At 40.6% G+C, this 17,920-nt stretch overlaps 1 protein-coding gene across 2 annotated transcripts in view; it reads right to left on the bottom strand.

Moving 5' to 3' along the window:
• The window catches only part of PIP4K2C (phosphatidylinositol-5-phosphate 4-kinase type 2 gamma), a 396,981-nt gene that overhangs the window by 14,595 nt on the left and 364,466 nt on the right, over positions 1-17,920 (bottom strand). For both annotated transcript variants that reach the window (XM_053708193.1, XM_053708194.1), the window contains one exon: positions 1,214-1,317. In XM_053708193.1, coding sequence (XP_053564168.1) covers positions 1,214-1,317 — 104 coding nt within the window. The remainder of the gene's footprint in view (positions 1-1,213; positions 1,318-17,920) is intronic.

Genomic DNA, 17,920 nt, shown 5'->3' with positions numbered 1-17,920 from the left:
TCCTTATTGGGTTATTTTTTAATTAACCTATTTTGATGAATGGTCACTTCTAAAAAAATTAAAGAAAAAAAAAAAAAAGAAAAAAGAAAAAAAAAAAAATATCTGTCATGTATCTAAATTTAAAACTGGAATTAGGATTAAATATTTAATCTCATGTGTTGATATATTTTTCATTGGGACACAAGATGTATTCAGTTGTCTCTACAAACAATTCTACAGTACTATTTTTTTCTTGTACATAACATTTTGAAATCCATTACGTTTATGATTCTTTTCAGGATGTGTTTGTCTTGACAGAGTGTGTTCCCTTAGTATGTAAGGGTAAGCGAAGTTGCACTTAACAGCTTTGCTGGGGTGCTCTTTGCCTCCTCCTGCTGGCCAGGAGTTGAATATCCCACTAATAATTGGAATGATGTCATGGACTCTCCATGCCCGGAAAGAAAGAAATTTATCAAGTAAGCATAAACTTTGTTTTTCACAGCAGTAATTTTTATATGAAATAGTAGGATAAATACAGGTGTTAGCAATGACATTAATAAGGGTTCCATTCCATTTACGAGAGCCAGGTTCCTGCTATTGCTCAAGTGTAAGGGGAGGTTGCACTAAATACTTGCCACTTAAAGGGACATGAATCCAACATATTTTCTTTCATGATTCAGATAGAGAATACAATTTCAAACCACTTTCCAATTTACTTCTATTATTTAATTTGCTTCTTTCTCTTGTTATCCTTTGCTGAAATGTTTATCTAGGAAAGTTCCTGTGCAGCAGAGAACCTAGGTTCTAACTGTTGATTGGTGGCTGCATATATAAACTGATTGTCATTGGCTCATCCATGTGTTCAGTTAGAAACCAGTAGTGCATGGCTGCTCCTTCAACAAATGACACCAAGAGAATAAAACAGATTAGATAATAGAAGTAAATTAGAAAGTTGTTTAAAATTGTATTCTCTATCTGAATAATGAAATACATTTTTTGGGTTTCATGTCCCTTTAAGCCTATAGAAGCTGTTATTTTCTATTTTATTATTTGCGTTAAGTACATTTCCTGTTTATGTTTCTCAAAATAGCTGTTTAAGTAATGTTACCCTATGTATACCTTTAAACATTTCATTTGTGAAAAGCCACTCAGCATAAAATCTTACTCTCAATAGATACTTTGCATGCATATTCAACATTAAACACACTATACAATTTATAAAACAAAGAAATACCCCGTGTTTCACAGTCTTGGCGGCATGGGCGGCTTTCTTTTTTGCATCATACTGCGTTAAGATGTCAATTAGTCCCATGAAATACACTTCCTTCTGTGGAGCACCTGTATAGTGTAAAACAAGGGGGGTTCATTTATTCCAAAAGCAAAAAAAGAAAAAAAAAAATTATATACACATATTGCGGTTAAAGTGATTGTAAAAGCTTTATGATATGCTCAACAATATTTGTAATACAAAAGTTAATTAAGGGCACTTTCACTGAATAAAAGCATTGCAGATGTGAAAATATATAAATAATCGCCCTTTCAGTTTCTTATATAAATTGTAACAATTACCTACAGCATGATTCATCATTTTACACTGAAAACAGAATGTATGCTTACCTGATAAATTTCTTTCTCCTACGGTGTGTCCGGTCCACGGCTTCATCCTTACTTGTGGGAATATTCTCTTCCCTAACAGGAAATGGAAAAGAGAGCACAGCAAAAGCTGCCCATATAGCCCCCCTCTGGCTCCGCCCCCCAGTCATTCGACCGACGGTTAGGAGAAAAAGGAGAAACCATAGGGTGCCGTGGTGACTGTAGTGTATAGAAAGAAAAAATTTGAAACCTGACTAAAAAGCCAGGGCGGGCCATGGACCGGACACACCGTAGGAGAAAGAAATTTATCAGGTAAGCATAAATTCTGTTTTCTCCTACATTGGTGTGTCCGGTCCACGGCTTCATCCTTACTTGTGGGAACCAATACCAAAGCTTTAGGACACGGATGAAGGGAGGGAACAAGTCAGGTTACCTAAACGGAAGGCACCACGGCTTGCAAAACCTTTCTCCCAAAAATAGCCTCCGAAGAAGCATAAGTATCGAATTTGTAAAATTTGGCAAAAGTGTGCAGAGAAGACCAAGTCGCTGCCTTACATATCTGATCAACAGAAGCCTCGTTCTTGAAGGCCCATGTGGAAGCCACAGCTCTAGTAGAATGAGCTGTAATTCGTTCAGGAGGCTGCTGTCCGGCAGTCTCATAAGCCAATCGGATGATGCTTTTCAGCCAAAAGGAAAGAGGTAGCAGTAGCTTTCTGTCCTCTCCTCTTACCAGAATAAACGACAAACAAAGATGAAGTCTGTCTGAAATCCTTTGTTGCATCTAAATAGAATTTTAAAGCACGGACCACATCTAAATTGTGTAACAAACGTTCCTTCTTCGAAACTGGATTCGGACACAGAGAAGGAACAACTATTTCCTGGTTAATATTCCTGTTGGAAACCACTTTTGGAAGAAAACCAGGTTTGGTACGCAAAACAACCTTATCTGCATGGAATACCAGATAGGGTGGATCACACTGCAAAGCAGACAATTCAGAAACTCTTCTAGCAGAAGAAATAGCAACCAAAAACAGAACTTTCCAAGATAGTAACTTAATATCAATGGAATGTAAAGGTTCAAACGGAACCCCTTGAAGAACTGAAAGAACTAAATTTAGACTCCATGGAGGAGTCATGGGTCTGTAAACAGGCTTGATTCTGACTAAGGCCTGTACAAAAGCTTGTACATCTGGCACTGCTGCCAGGCGTTTGTGTAACAAAACAGACAAAGCAGATATCTGTCCTTTTAGAGGACTCGCTGACAACCCTTTATCCAAACCCTCTTGGAGAAAGGAAAGAATCTTAATTTTACTCCAAGAGAATCCCTTGGATTCACACCAACAGATATATTTTTTCCATATTTTATGGTAAATTTTCCTAGTCACAGGTTTTCTGGCTTGGACCAGAGTATCTATAACTGAATCTGAAAACCCACGCTTAGATAAAATCAAGCATTCAATTTCCAAGCAGTCAGCTGCAGAGAGGCTAGATTTGGATGTTCAAATGGACCTTGTACTAGAAGATCCTGTCTCAAAGGTAGCTTCCATGGTGGAGCCGATGACATATTCACCAGGTCTGCATACCAAGTCCTGCGTAGCCACGCAGTAGCTATCAGAATCACCGAGGCCTTCTCCTGTTTGATCCTGGCTACGAGCCTGGGAAGGAGAGGAAACGGTGGAAACACATAAGCTAGATTGAACGACCAAGGCGCCACTAATGCATCCACTAGAGTCGCCTTGGGATTCCTGGATCTGGACCCGCAGCGAGGAACCTTGAAGTTCTGACGAGACGCCATCAGATCCATGTCTGGAATGCCCCATAATTGAGTTAACTGGGCAAAGACCTCCGGGTGGAGTTCCCACTCCCCCGGATGAAAAGTCTGACGACTCAAATAATCCGCCTCCCAGTTGTCTACTCCTGGGATGTGGATTGCAGATAGGTGGCAGGAGTGATCCTCCGCCCATTTGATGATCTTGGATACCTCTCTCATCGCCAATGAACTCTTTGTTCCTCCCTGATGATTGATGTAAGCTACAGTCATCATGTTATCCGACTGGAATCTTATGAATCCGGCCTTCGCTAGTTGAGGCCAAGCCCGGAGCGCATTGAATATCTCTCTCAGTTCCAAGATGTTTATCGGGAGAAGAGACTCTTCCCGAGACCATAGACCCTGAGCTTTCAGGGAGTCCCAGACCGCGCCCCAGCCTAATAGACTGGCGTCGGTCGCGAGAATGACCCACTCTGGTCTGCGGAAACTCATTCCCTGAGACAGGTGATCCTGAGTCAACCACCAACGGAGTGAGTCTCTGGTTGACTAGTCTACTTGAATCTGGGGAGACAAGTCTGCATAATCCCCATTCCACTGTCTGAGCATGCACAGTTGCAATGGTCTTAGATGAATTCGAGCAAAAGGAACCACGTCCATTGCTGCAACCATTAGACCTATCACTTCCATGCACTGAGCTATGGAAGGCTGAGGAATAGATTGAAGAACTTGACAAGTCTTTAGAAGCTTTGATTTTCTGACCTCTGTCAGAAAGATCTTCATTTCTACAGAATCTATAATTGTTCCCAGAAAAGGAACTCTTGGAGACGGGGACAGGAAACTCTTTTCCACGTTCACCTTCCACCCGTGAGACCTGAGAAAAGCTAATACAATGTCTGTATGAGCCCTTGATCTGGAAAGGGACGACGCTTGGATTAGGATGTCGTCTAGGTAAGGTGCCACAGCAATGCCCCTCGGTCTTAGAACCGCTAGAAGGGACCCTAGCACCTTTGTGAAAATTCTGGGAGCAGTGGCTAAACCAAACGGAAGAGCCACGAACTGGTAATGTTTGTCCAGAAAGGCGAACCTTAGGAACTGATGATGATCTTTGTGGATAGGAATATGTAGGTACGCATCCTTTAAATCCACGGTAGTCATGTATTGACCCTCCTGGATTGTTGGTAAAATCGTTCGAATGGTTTCCATTTTGAACGATGGAACTCTGAGGAATTTGTTTAGAATTTTTAAATCCAGAATTGGTCTGAAAGTTCCCTCTTTTTTGGGAACTAGAAACAGGTTTGAGTAAAACCCCTGACCTTCTTCCACTGTTGGAACTGGGTGTATCACTCCCATCTTTAATAGATCTCCTACGCAATGTAAGAATGCCTGTCTCTTTATCTGGTCTGAGGATAAGCGAGACATGTGAAACCTTCCCCTTAGAGGAAGTTCCTTGAATTCTAGAAGATAACCCTGAGAGACTATTTCTAGTGCCCAGGGATCCTGAACATCTCTTGCCCAAGCCTGAGCAAAGAGAGAAAGTCTGCCCCCTACTAGATCCGGTCTCGGATCGGGGGCTACCCCTTCATGCTGTCTTGGTAGCAGCAGCAGGCTTCTTGGCCTGTTTACCCTTGTTTCAGCCTTGCATTGGTTTCCATGCTGGCTTAGCCTGGGAAGCGGTACCCTCTTGTCTAGAGGCTGCAGAGTTAGGAGACGGTCCGTTCCTGAAGTTGCGAAAGGAACGAAAATTAGATTTATTCTTAGCCTTAAAGGGCCTATCCTGTGGGAGGGCATGGCCCTTTCCCCCAGTGATGTCTGAAATAATCTCCTTCAATTCTGGCCCAAAAAGGGTCTTACCTTTGAAAGGAATATTAAGCAATTTTGTCTTGGAAGACACATCCGCCGACCAAGACTTTAGCCAGAGCGCTCTGCGTGCCACAATTGCAAAACCTGAATTTTTCGCTGCTAACTTCGCCAATTGCAAAGCGGCATCTAAAATAAAGGAATTAGCCAACTTAAGTGCGTGAATTCTGTCCATGACTTCCTCATATGGAGTCTCCTTATTGAGCGAAATTTCTAGTTCTTCGAACCAAAAACACGCCGCCGTTGTGACAGGAATAATGCACGAAATTGGTTGGAGGAGGAAGCCTTGCTGAACAAATCTTTTTAAGCAAACCCTCCAATTTTTTATCCATAGGATCTTTGAAAGCACAACTGTCCTCAATGGGAAAAGTTGTGCGTTTGGCCAACGTAGAAACTGCCCCCTCAACCTTAGGGACTGTTTGCCATGCGTCCCTCCTTGGGTCGACAATGGGGAACATTTTCTTAAATATAGGAGGTGGGACAAAAGGTATGCCTGGTTTCTCCCACTCCTTAGTCACTATGTCTGCCACCCTTTTGGGTATCGGAAAGGCATCGGGGTGCACAGGGACCTCTAGGAATTTGTCCACTTTGCACAATTTTTCTGGAATGACCAAAGAGTCACAATCGTCCAGAGTAGTTAGCACCTCCTTAAGCAGGGCGTGGAGATGTTCTAACTTAAATTTAAACGTCACAATATCAGGTTCTGCCTGTTGAGAAACTTTTCCTGAATCAGAAATTTCTCCCTCCGACAGACCCTCCCTCACTGCCAATTCTGACTGGTGTGAGGGTATGACAGATAAATTATCGTCAGCGCACCCTTGCTCATCCGCTGTATTTAAAACTGAGCAATCACGCTTTCTTTGAAATGCTGGCATTTTGGATAAAATATTAGCTATAGAATTATCCATTACTGCCGTTAATTGTTGCATAGTAACAAGCATTGGCGCGCTAGATGTACTAGGTGTCGCCTGCGCGGGCATAACTGGTGTTGACACAGAAGGAGAGGATGGTGAACTACCCCCACTACCTTCATTTGAAGAATCATCTTGGGCAACCTTATTAAATGTGACAGTACTGTCCTTACTTTGTTTGGACGCCATGGCACAATTCTCACATACATTTAAAGGGGGGACCACCTTGGCCTCCATACATACAGAACATGTTCTATCTGAAGGTACAGACATGTTAGACAGGCTTATACAGGCTATTAATGCAATAAAACCGTTTTTAAACAAAACCGTTACTGTCTCTTTAAATGTTAAACAGAGCACACTTTATTTCTGAATGTGTGAAAAACTATGAAGGAAATATCCGATCCTTACCAAATTTGCACCCTAGTGTCTTAATGCTTTGAAAGTATTGCACACCAAATTTCAAATTTTTTAAATGAGCAAACCGGAGCTATTTGATCATTTTACCAGCTTAAACCCACTACAGTCCCAGCCACAGCCCTTGCTGCGGCTTCAGCTTTCCTTAGGGGATATTCGCCACAGAAATAAGCCTTCCAGAATCGTTTTTTATGGCCACCGGACCTTCTCACATGAAGCTGCATGCACTGCTTCCAGAAGTAACTGCGCAATTAAGGCACGAAAATGAGGCCTCCTCCCTCTGCATACTGGACTAGAATAGGTGTCTAAACGACTGCCAGGCGATTAAAAAACGTTCCCAAAGTGTTTTCAAGTTCCAAAACACTCCAAAAGACATATAAATATTGTATAAATCAATCGATTTAGCCCACAATAGTGTCAACCAGTATATAGCCCATTAATAAGCCTTCATTCTGTTATGAGTCTAAGAAAATGGCTTACCGATCCCAAAAAGGGAAAATGACAGTCTTCTAGCATTACTATGTCTTGTTAGAAAATGGACTAGTCATACCTTGAGCAGAAAAGTCTGCAAACTGTTCCCCCCAACTGAAGTTCTCTGGGCTCAACAGTCCTGCGTGGGAACAGCAATTGATTTTAGTTACTGCTGCTAAAATCATACTCCTCTTTAAACAGAACTCTTCATCACTTTCTGTTTTAGAGTAAATAGTACAAACCGGCACTATTTTAAAATAAACTCTTGATAGAAGAATAAAAAACTACAACTAACACCACATACTCTTTACCATCCCCGTGTTGATGCTACTTGTTCAGAGCGGCAAAGAGAATGACTGGGGGGGGCGGAGCCAGAGGGGGGGCTATATGGGCAGCTTTTGCTGTGCTCTCTTTGCCATTTCCTGTTAGGGAAGAGAATATTCCCACAAGTAAGGATGAAGCCGTGGACCGGACACACCAATGTAGGAGAAATAGACTATGCGTTGCGGGCGGAAGAATGGCGGAATGTATAACAAACTGAAAGGGTGATTATTTATATATTTTAGCGTCTGCCATGATTTTAATCAATGAAAGTGCCCTTCATTTACTTTTTCATTACAAATATTGTTGAGCGTATCGTTAAACTTTACACTCACTTTAAAGGGACACTGAACCCACATTTTTTCTTTCATGATTCAGATAGATCATGAAATTTTAAGCAACTGTCTAATTTACTTCTATTATCAATTTTTCTTCGTTCTCTTGCTATCTTTATTTTAAAAGCAGGAATGTAAATCTTAGCAGCCAGCCCCTTTTAGGTTCAGCACCATGAATAGTGCTTGCTTATTGGAGGCTTACATTTACCCACCAATAAGCAAGCATAACCCAGGTTCTCAACCAAAAATGCCTCAGATATGTTAATCTTGTTTCCCTTGCTGAGCCCAATTAAAGACAAATAAAAATGAGCTCCTGTAAGGTTCAAGAAAATAGTGTGTGTAGAATGTTGCAGGGTAACAGTTCTGAAATTAGCAGAATGCACAACCTCTTTAAGAGGTTAATTATATGGGAAGAAAAACAGACTAGCTTAATAATGAAAGCACATTGCACAATGTTTTTTCTAAAAAGGATTTACATTTTTTGCAGATATTTAATTATGAGTTTTTTTTTTGTTTGTTTTTTTTAAACAAATTTTTTATTGAGATTTTAGGCGATAGAATAATTAACCTTTGTCCATTTACAGAAGTGCAGATTATAAAGAGAAACACAAAATGTACATGCTGACATATGACATAAAATTATACAACAAGTTTAGGCATTTGAGAGATCTATGACAGCAACGATTCCATTGGGAGGGATCGCGAGTGACCAGATAAAGATCTATGATAGTATATGTTATATCACTGAAAAATGTCAACCGGAAAGTAAGTAAATGGACTGATAATGGGATCTCTTTTTTTTTTTTTTTTTTTTTTTTAAGCGAGGCGGCCATTTAGAGTGGAATAATAAGAGCCAAGAAAAAAGTAGTTTGGGGGAATAGCAGCGGACAAGAGCCGCTCGTAAGTGAGGGGGAAAGGGGGGGGCGTGTCCAAGGGCTTTAATGAAATTGTGCCAAACAGAGTAGGGTAAATTAATAAACAAGTCGCTCTTGGAGCCTACATACAGCTAAAAGTATGTATAGAGAGAGGGCTAAGACACATCTAGGGAAAACACTACCTTAGAGGGCATACAGAGGTCTTAGCCCGCATACTGTATGATGCTCACCTAATATCTATAGTTAAAAAAAGAAAAAAATTAGTCCTCAGCGGTGCAAAGTTAGTGGCGGAAATTAGATATAGTCTGCAGGGAATGTAATATTGGAATTAGGAAGTAGTGTGAGAGGGGGGCATGACACTATGTGAGTTAGGAGATAATGGATTTTAGAGATAGGGTATAATAGGCCTGAGTCAACAAAAGAGGACCAAAAAAAAGAAAGAAAGGATCATGGCTCACGATGATGAACTACTAGCTATATAGTTCATAATGTAAGACATACACTAGAGAGGTGGATGATTACAGTGTGATAGGCTGCGGACCCTAGATAGATGTATGAGTTCTGAGGCTTATACGTGTGCAAAATGGTGTATCACCATAATCTGGAAACAATCATACTTTGAAGGGATACAGTTCAGGTATAATTGTATGAGGATGCCTGCAGGTGTGGTTTCTTCATAAGGGGTTTAAAAATCTGAGGCAATGTGCAACGTGAGCCTATCAGGAGCGCTAACTGTGTAGGGGGTATGCGATATTCTACACCCGGGAAATTCAGAAAGCAGAAGGAGCTATAGCCCAATTCCTGCAAGTATGTGAGAGTATATATAAAAGAGCTAGGATTAAATAAAAGGTCTGAGAGACCTAATGTCTTTTTCTTATGTCCACGAGTCCTGGAGGCCTACCAATGAGCACAATCATCACGGTGTGGAACTTTTGAACAGTGTACAGTAGGAGATGTAGGCAAAACTGCATTTATAACTGTGTGAGACAGTTGCAACCCTGAAATATCCATGTTCTAAAGGTAGTGTAGGGTGTCATGTCTAGAGCACGCTAGAAAATTAGAGTTCTTCAGCACAGTAAGATAATCTATAGTCTCCGTTACCAGTATACACAGAAAGGGAACAATATATGACATATTAAAATATAAAACCTTAAAAATCAACATTTTGCCATGCTTAATACTCCCATGTTTACAATCCCAACGTGAGGAGTGGACTAAATAGGTTCTTTAGTCTGCATAGGCATAACCTGGACTGTCAGTTAGGAAAGAAAAACATTCTACTGTAATTTATATCCCTTAATCCCGGAAACTCAGCCTGCTAGTTAAAGATCCCTCTAAAGGCTATGAGAAACATGTTGCAGACATATGCTATTAGGAGAGCCAGAGGTCAGAGTAGTATATGTATAACTTCTATATCACACTCAAATAAACTGTAATTAACTAATAATAGGAATATGAATACTCAAGAAAAGGCATACAACACAGTTAGAAACGGTCAGGAGGGTTTTCAATATAAAAGGACAAGCCGGGTGATCATCTAGTTACAGTCCTTGTTCAATATTTATCATGCACCCGGGATGTCCCTCTGACGCTAATGTCTCTAAATACAAAAGTGGAGAGCGGGGTTCATAAATGCTAAACATAGGGGATGCGATTAAGAAGGGTGTCTAAACTAACTATTAATAGACATTCCAGGCTGCAGCGTTTCTCTAAAGTTTCTAACCGATTCCTCTCCTGCTGCAAACAACAATAGTCTCATACCCAACGTGTCCAATGAGCGGGTCCGCTGTAAATGTGGAGGCTGACCTGGTAGAGCTAGAGTCCATCGTGGAGAAACAGGTGCGAGAGGGATCTGAGGTGATCGGTGGAGGAATAGCAGGCCTTGTCGGATCGCCTACTGTATCGGGCCTCTTCTCAATCAGCTGCAACACAAGGGAGCTCTTTTCCGACCTCCAACCCCACTGCGTATTCACGTGTGGCTCTGAGCAACAATCAGTGCCCTTTCCCAGCTCCTGAGCTAGACATATGAGATGCACCTCAGATGCCGGTAAGTGAATGTTGGTGCCGAGCGGCAGTAGTGTGTTCATATTCAGAGGAGTCTTGCCCGACACTGCTATCCCGCTCTCGGCTGGTTCTGTGTCTGAACCTCCTCTTGTCATGCGAGCGGTAATAGGCGGCTTAAGCAGGTTGTGACATGCGGCCTCAGATTCTATGCCACAACTGTTAAGTGGAAGCTGGTGTGACAACACTCGTAAAGGATTCCGTAGCTTGCTCTTCTGGATTGACCCTTAAGACTGTGTTATTGTTTGTATCGCTGACTGCTCCCTGCATCGCTGCTTGCATCGTAGCTGCTAGGTCAGAGAAACAATTATCCATATGTCGACCTAGGTCTTGTAGCAATAGATATAAAAGCTTGTGAGTCTTCTCCATAAAAGACATCGTTGCAGGCTGGTTCTAAGATCTCCCAGAATGAATTGTTGTATACAGCGTAACAGGAGATGGCGGTAAGGAATCTGAGCCACAAGGCCTCTATAGTCTGGAGCCTGGTATAGATGGGATTAATATCCCTGAATTTGGTCTTTTTGTAGTCCGCAAGTATTCATGCAGGTGGCTGAATAATATTTTATATCAAGTGCCAACCAATATTCATGGGATGTAAGAAAGTTAGAGTCTCAGGCTAGAGATCCCAAATTTTGCGTCCTCTCCCGTTGCTGGCTGGACACGCCCCCCCCTAATTATGAGTTTTAATGCACCTTATATTCACACTTATTATTTACCAGAGCTTGGCACCATTACACAGAGTTAGCTCCTACTCAAAGTTTCTCTACTATGCATATAGTCACCTGCTCCCTGATTCACGGAAAAAGGTAATTAAAAGACTACTCTATGGGCTCTATGTACGAAGCAACGAAAGCTGCTCCGGAGCCCTTGCGGGGCAGGTTCGCATATGTGAGCCTGCTTCCCACAATGTAAGAAGCAGTGGTCATTAGACCGCTGCTTCTTACACCCTACACCACCCTAAGGTGGCGAAGGAAAATCACTGAGAGCTAGCTCGCTCGCTCTTGGTGATTGACAGCCCCTTTAGTCGTGCGAATGAAGGGGCGGGCATTAAACAATCCGATGAGTGTGTAATGATACATACTGAACGGGCAAGCAGATCAACAGATCCACTACCCGTGTGTAGCAAAGGCGGCTGGACAGCTTCGAGAGTTGAGAAGCTGTCCACCCACCGATTAGTACATGGAGCCCTAAAGATTAATTATTTCTGGCTTCTTAGACAGCTTTCCATGCCAATTATAATAAAGCTTTAATAAAGAAACTGCAAATATCTGCCACTGCTAAATAGTCTTTGCTAATCACATTTGAGTATTAGAAAAACCTCAAAGTACCTTTGGTGCTTGCTTTCTTGCCTAAGATATTTCTTTGGCAAGAACTTAAAACTGGACCTAAGATTCTGGCTATTTTTGGAATTTATTAATTAACATTCAATGCAGAGGTCATATTTTTTGAAAAGTAAAATAAAAGTTAAGGAGGAATGCTAAGACCACACATTTCTGATACAAGTATTGCTCTGGATAAAGCCATAAGCAAAAATTAGTAACTTTTATAGATACTTTGTGCAAAAGATTTTTAAAAATTATGCTGCAAAATCTAAAGCACAAAGTGTTAATGCTTAGGTGGAACGTGACCATTTCAAACCCCAACGTTCTAGACTTGCATGCAAAAACATAATTTATGTAAGAACTTACCTGATAAATTCATTTCTTTCATATTGGCAAGAGTCCATGAGCTAGTGACATATGGGATATACAATCCTACCAGGAGGGGCAAAGTTTCCCAAACCTCAAAATGCCTATAAATACACCCCTCACCACACCCACAATTCAGTTTAACGAATAGCGAAGCAGTAGGGTGATAAAGAAAGGAGTAGAAAGCATCAACAAAGGAAATTTGGAAATAACTGTGCTTTATACAAAAAATCATAACCGCCATAAAAAGGGTGGGCCTCATGGACTCTTGCCAATATGAAAGAAATGAATTTATCAGGTAAGGTCTTACATAAATTATGTTTTCTTTCAATTAATTGGCAAGAGTCCATGAGCTAGTGACATATGGGATATCAATATCCAAGATGTGGAGTCTTCCACTCAAGAGTCACTAGAGAGGGAGGGAATAAAAAATAAAAACAGCCATATTCCGCTGAAAAAATTAATCCACAACCCAAAAAAATAAGTATTTCATTTTTGAAAGAAAAAACTTAAATCAAAAGCAGAAGAATCAAACTGAAACAGCTGCCTGAAGAACTTTTCTACCAAAAACTGCTTCCGAAGAAGCAAATACATCAAAACGGTAGAATTTAGTAAATGTATGCAAAGAAGACCAAGTCGCCGCTTTGCAAATCTGATCAACTGAAGCTTCATTCTTAAAAGCCCACAAAGTAGAGACTGATCTAGTAGAATGAGCTGTAATTCTCTGAGGCGGGGCCTGACCCGACTACAAATAAGCTTGATGAATCAAAAGTTTCAACCAAGAAGCCAAGGAAATAGCAGAAGCCTTCTGACCTTTCCTAGGACCAGAAAATAAAACAAATAGACTGGAAGTCTTCCTGAACTTTTTAGTAGCTTCCACATAATATTTCAAAGCTCTTACCACATCCAAAGAATGTAAGGATCTCTCCAAAGAATTCTTAGGATTAGGACATAAGGAAGGGACAACAATTTCTCTACTTATGTTGTTAGAATTCCCAACCTTAGGTAAAAATTGAAAAGAAGTCCGCAAAACTGCCTTATCCTGATGAAAAATCAGAAAAGGAGACTCACAAGAAAGAGCAGATAGCTCAGAAACACTTCTAGCAGAAGAGATAGCCAAAAGGAACAACACTTTCCAAGAAAGTAGTTTAATGTCCAAAGAATGCATAGGGTCAAATGGAGGAGCCTGTAAAGCCTTCAGAACCAAATTAAGACTCCAAGGAGGAGAAATTGATTTAATGACAGGCTTAATACGAACTAAAGCCTGTACAAAACAGTAAATATCAGGAAGTATAGCAATCTTTCTGTGAAATAAAACAGAAAGAGCGGAGATTTGACCTTTCAAGGAACTTGCAGACAAACCCTTATCCAAACCATCCTGAAGGAACTGTAAAATTCTAGGAATTCTAAAAGAATGCCAGGAGAATTTATGAGAAGAACACCATGAAATGTAAGTCTTCCAAACTCAATAATAAATCTTTCTAGAGACAGATTTACGAGCTTGTAACATAGTATTAATCACTGAGACAGTGAAACCTCTATGACTTAGAACTAAGCGTTCAATTTCCATACCTTCAAATTTAATGATTTGAGATCCTGATGGAAAAACGGACCTTGAGATAGTAGGTCCGGCCGTAACGGAAGTGGACAAGGCGGGCAACTGGACATCCGAACCAGATCCGCATACCAAAACCTGTGTGGCCATGCTGGAGCCACCAGCAACACAAAAGACTGTTCCATGATGATCTTGGAGATCACTTTTGGAAGAAGAACTAGAGGCGGGAAGATGTAAGCAGGATGATAACACCAAGGAAGTGTCAACGCATCCACTGCTTCCGCCTGAACATCCCTGGACCTGGATAGATATCTGGGAAGTTTCTTGTTTAGATGAGAGGCCATGAGATCTATCTCTGGAAGACCCCACATCTGTGCAATCTGTGAAAACACATCTGGATGGAGAGACCACTCCCCTGGATGTAAAGTCTGGCGGCTGAGATAATCCGCCTCCCAATTGTCTACACCTGGGATATGCACCGCAGAGATTAGACAGGAGCTGGATTCCGCCCAAGCAAGTATCCGAGATACTTCTTTCATAGCTTGGGGACTGTGAGTCACACCCTGATGATTGACATAAGCCACAGTTGTGATATTGTCTGTCTGAAAACAAATGAACGGTTCTCTCTTTAGCAGAGGCCAAACTGAAGAGCCCTGAGAATTGCACGGAGTTCTAAAATATTTATTGGTAATCTCGCCTCTTGAGATTTCCAAACCCCTTGTGCTGTCAGAGATCCCCAAACAGCTCCCCAACCTGAAAGACTTGCATCTGTTGAGATCACAGTCCAGGTTGGCCGAACAAATCTATCCACCATGTCAGAGAGTGTCGTACATTGGGATTCAAGGATATTAATTGTGATATCTTTGTATAATCCCTGCACCATTGATTCAGCATACAAAGTTGTAGAGGTCTCATGTGAAAACGAGCAAAGGGGATTGCGTCTGATGCTGCAGTCATGAGACCTAAAACTTCCATGCACAAAGCCACTGAAGGGAATGACTGAGACTGAAGGTGCCAGCATGCTGCGACAAATTTTAAACGTCTCTTGTCTGTTAGAGACAGAGTCATGGACACTGAATCTATCTGGAAGCCTAAAAAGGTGACCCTTGTCTGAGGAATCAAGAAACTTTTTGGTAAATTGATCCTCCAACCATGTTTCCGAAGAAACAACACTAGTTGATTTGTGTGAGATTCTGCAGTACGTAAAGACTGAGCTAGTATGAAGATATCGTCCAAATAAGGAAACACCACAATACCCTGCTCTCTGGTTACAGATAGTAGGGCACCCAGAACCTTTGAAAAGATTCTTGGAGCTGTTGCTAGGCCAAATGGAAGAGCAACAAATTGGTAATGCTTGTCTAGAAAAGAGAATCTCAGAAACTGATAGTGTTCTGGATGAATCGGAATATGAAGGTATGTATCCTGCAAGTCTATTGTGGACATATAATGTCCTTGCTGAACAAAAGGCAGAATAGTCCTTATAGTCACCATCTTGAAAGTTGGTACTCTTACATAACGATTCAAAATGTTTAGATCCAGAACTGGTCTGAATAAATTTTCTCTCTTTGGTACAATGAATAGGTTTGAATAAAACCCCAAACCTTGTTCCTGAGGAGGAACTGGAATGATTATCCCTGAAGACTCCAGGTCTGAAATACACTTCAGAAAAGCCTGAGCTTTTACTGGATTTACAGGGGTGAGAGAAAAAATCTTCTCACAGGAGGTCTTACTCTGAATCCTATTAGATACCCTTGAGAGACAATGCTCTGAATCGAATGATTTTGGACAGACTTTATCCAAAAATCCTTGAAAAACCTTAATCTGCCTCCTACCAGCTGAGCTGGAATGAGGGCCGCAACTTCATGCGGACTTAGGGGCTGACTTTAGTTTCCTAAATGGCTTGGATTTATTCCAATTTGAGGAAGGCTTCCAATTGGAAGCAGAATCCTTGGGGGGAGGATTGAGTTTTTGTTCCTTATTCTGACAAAAGGAACGACAACGGTTAGAAGTCTTAGATTTACACGTAGGTTTTTTATCCTGAGGCAAAAAAACTCCTTTTCCCCCAGTGATAGGTGAAATAATAGAATCCAACTGAGAGCCAAATAAATTATTACCTTGGAAAGAAAGAGATAGTAGTCTAGATTTAAATGTCATATCAGCATTCCAAGACTTAAGCCACAAAGTTCTTCTAGCTAATACAGCTAAAGACATGGATCTAACATCAATTTTGATAATATCAAAAATGGCATCACAAATAAAATGATTAGCATGTTGCAGTAAGCGAATAACGCTAGATATGTCAGAATCCAATTCATGTTGTGCTAAATTTTCCAACCAGAAAGTTGATGCAGCCGCAATATCAGCCAAAGAAATAGCAGGTCTGAGAAGATGACCTGAATATAAATAGGCCTTCCTTAGATAAGATTCAAGCTTCCTATCTAAAGGATCCTTAAAAGAAGTGCTATCTTCCATAGGAATAGTGGTACGTTTAGCAAGAGTAGAAATAGCCCCATCAACTTTGGGGATTTTTTCCCAAAACTCTATAGATTTTGCTGGTAAAGGATACAATTTTTAAACCTTGAAGAAGGAATAAAAGAAGTACCCGGCTTATTCCATTCCCTAGAAATCATATCAGAAATAGCCTCAGGAATAGGAAAAACCCCTGGAGAAACCACAGGAGGTTTAAAAACAGCATTTAAACGTTTATTAGACTGAACGTCAATAGGACTGGTTACCTCAATATCCAAAGTAATTAACACTTCTTTTAATAAAGAACGCATATACTCTATTTTAAATAAATAAGTAGATTTGTCAGTGTCAATGTCTGAGGAAGGATCTTCTGAATCAGATAGATCCTCATCAGAAGAGGATAAATTATTATGTTGTTGGTCATTTGAAATTTCATCAGCTAAATGAGAAGTTTTAAAAGACCTTTTACGTTTATTAGAAGGTGGAAATGCAGACAAAGCCTTCATAATAGAATCAGAAACAAATTCTTTAAAATTTACAGGTATATCATGCACATTAGAAGTTGAAGGAACTGCAACTGGCAATGTACTATTACTGATGGAAACACTATCTGCATGTAAAAGTTTATCATGACAACTATTACAAATGACATTCGGTGGAATAATTTCTACAATTTTACAACAAATGCACTTAGCTTTGGTAGAACCGATGTCAGGCAGCAATGTTCCAGCAGAAACTTCTGAGGCAGGATCAGATTGGAACATCTTGCACAATGTAAGAGAAAAAAACAACATATAAAGCAAAATGCAATAGCATAGGCCTCTGATAGCAAAAAGCAAGAGGCAAACATACAAGGGGTATTGAAATAATGAAAAAGTTTGGTGCCAAGTATGACGCACAACGTAACGTAAACTCATTTTTGGCGCCAAAAATAACCGGAAATGACACACTTGCGTCACTAATGATGCTGCCGCGTGAAAGGTCTCGGCGTCACGTATGACGCCGGAAATGACTTAGTTGCGTCATAAACTTTATTTTTTCGCGCCAAAAATTTCTCGTGCCAAGAATGACGCAATAAAGTTTAGCATTTGACGCACCCGCGGGCCTAATACCCGCAATTGCAAGAAGTAGTCAATTGAAAAAAGACTAAACCCCAGGTAAGAAAAACATTTCTTAAAATGCTTACATTCCCCAAATATGAAACTGACAGTCTACAGAAGGAAATACATGAACTCATGACAAATATAAGTACATTACATATATTTAGAACTTTATATAAATGCATAAAGTGCCAAACCATAGCTGAGAGTGTCTTAAGTAATGAAAACATACTTACCAAAAGACACCCATCCACATATAGCAGATAGCCAAACCAGTACTAAAACAGTTATTAGTAGAGGTAATGGTAAATTGAGAGTATATCGTCGATCTGAAAAGGGAGGTAGGAGATGAATCTCTACGACCGATAACAGAGAACTTATGAAATAGACCCCCGTTAGGGAAATCATCGTATTCAAATAAGTGATACTCCCTTCACGTCCCTCTGACATTCGCAGTACTCTGAGAATATAGCGCATATCAACGTAGAAATCTTAGCACAAACTTACTTCACCACCTCCA

Source organism: Bombina bombina, chromosome 3 (assembly GCF_027579735.1).
Source record: "Bombina bombina isolate aBomBom1 chromosome 3, aBomBom1.pri, whole genome shotgun sequence".
Taxonomy (NCBI): domain Eukaryota; kingdom Metazoa; phylum Chordata; class Amphibia; order Anura; family Bombinatoridae; genus Bombina; species Bombina bombina.
The sequence above is the reverse complement of the archived record's forward strand: the minus strand, read 5'-3'. Positions and strand labels throughout refer to the sequence as shown.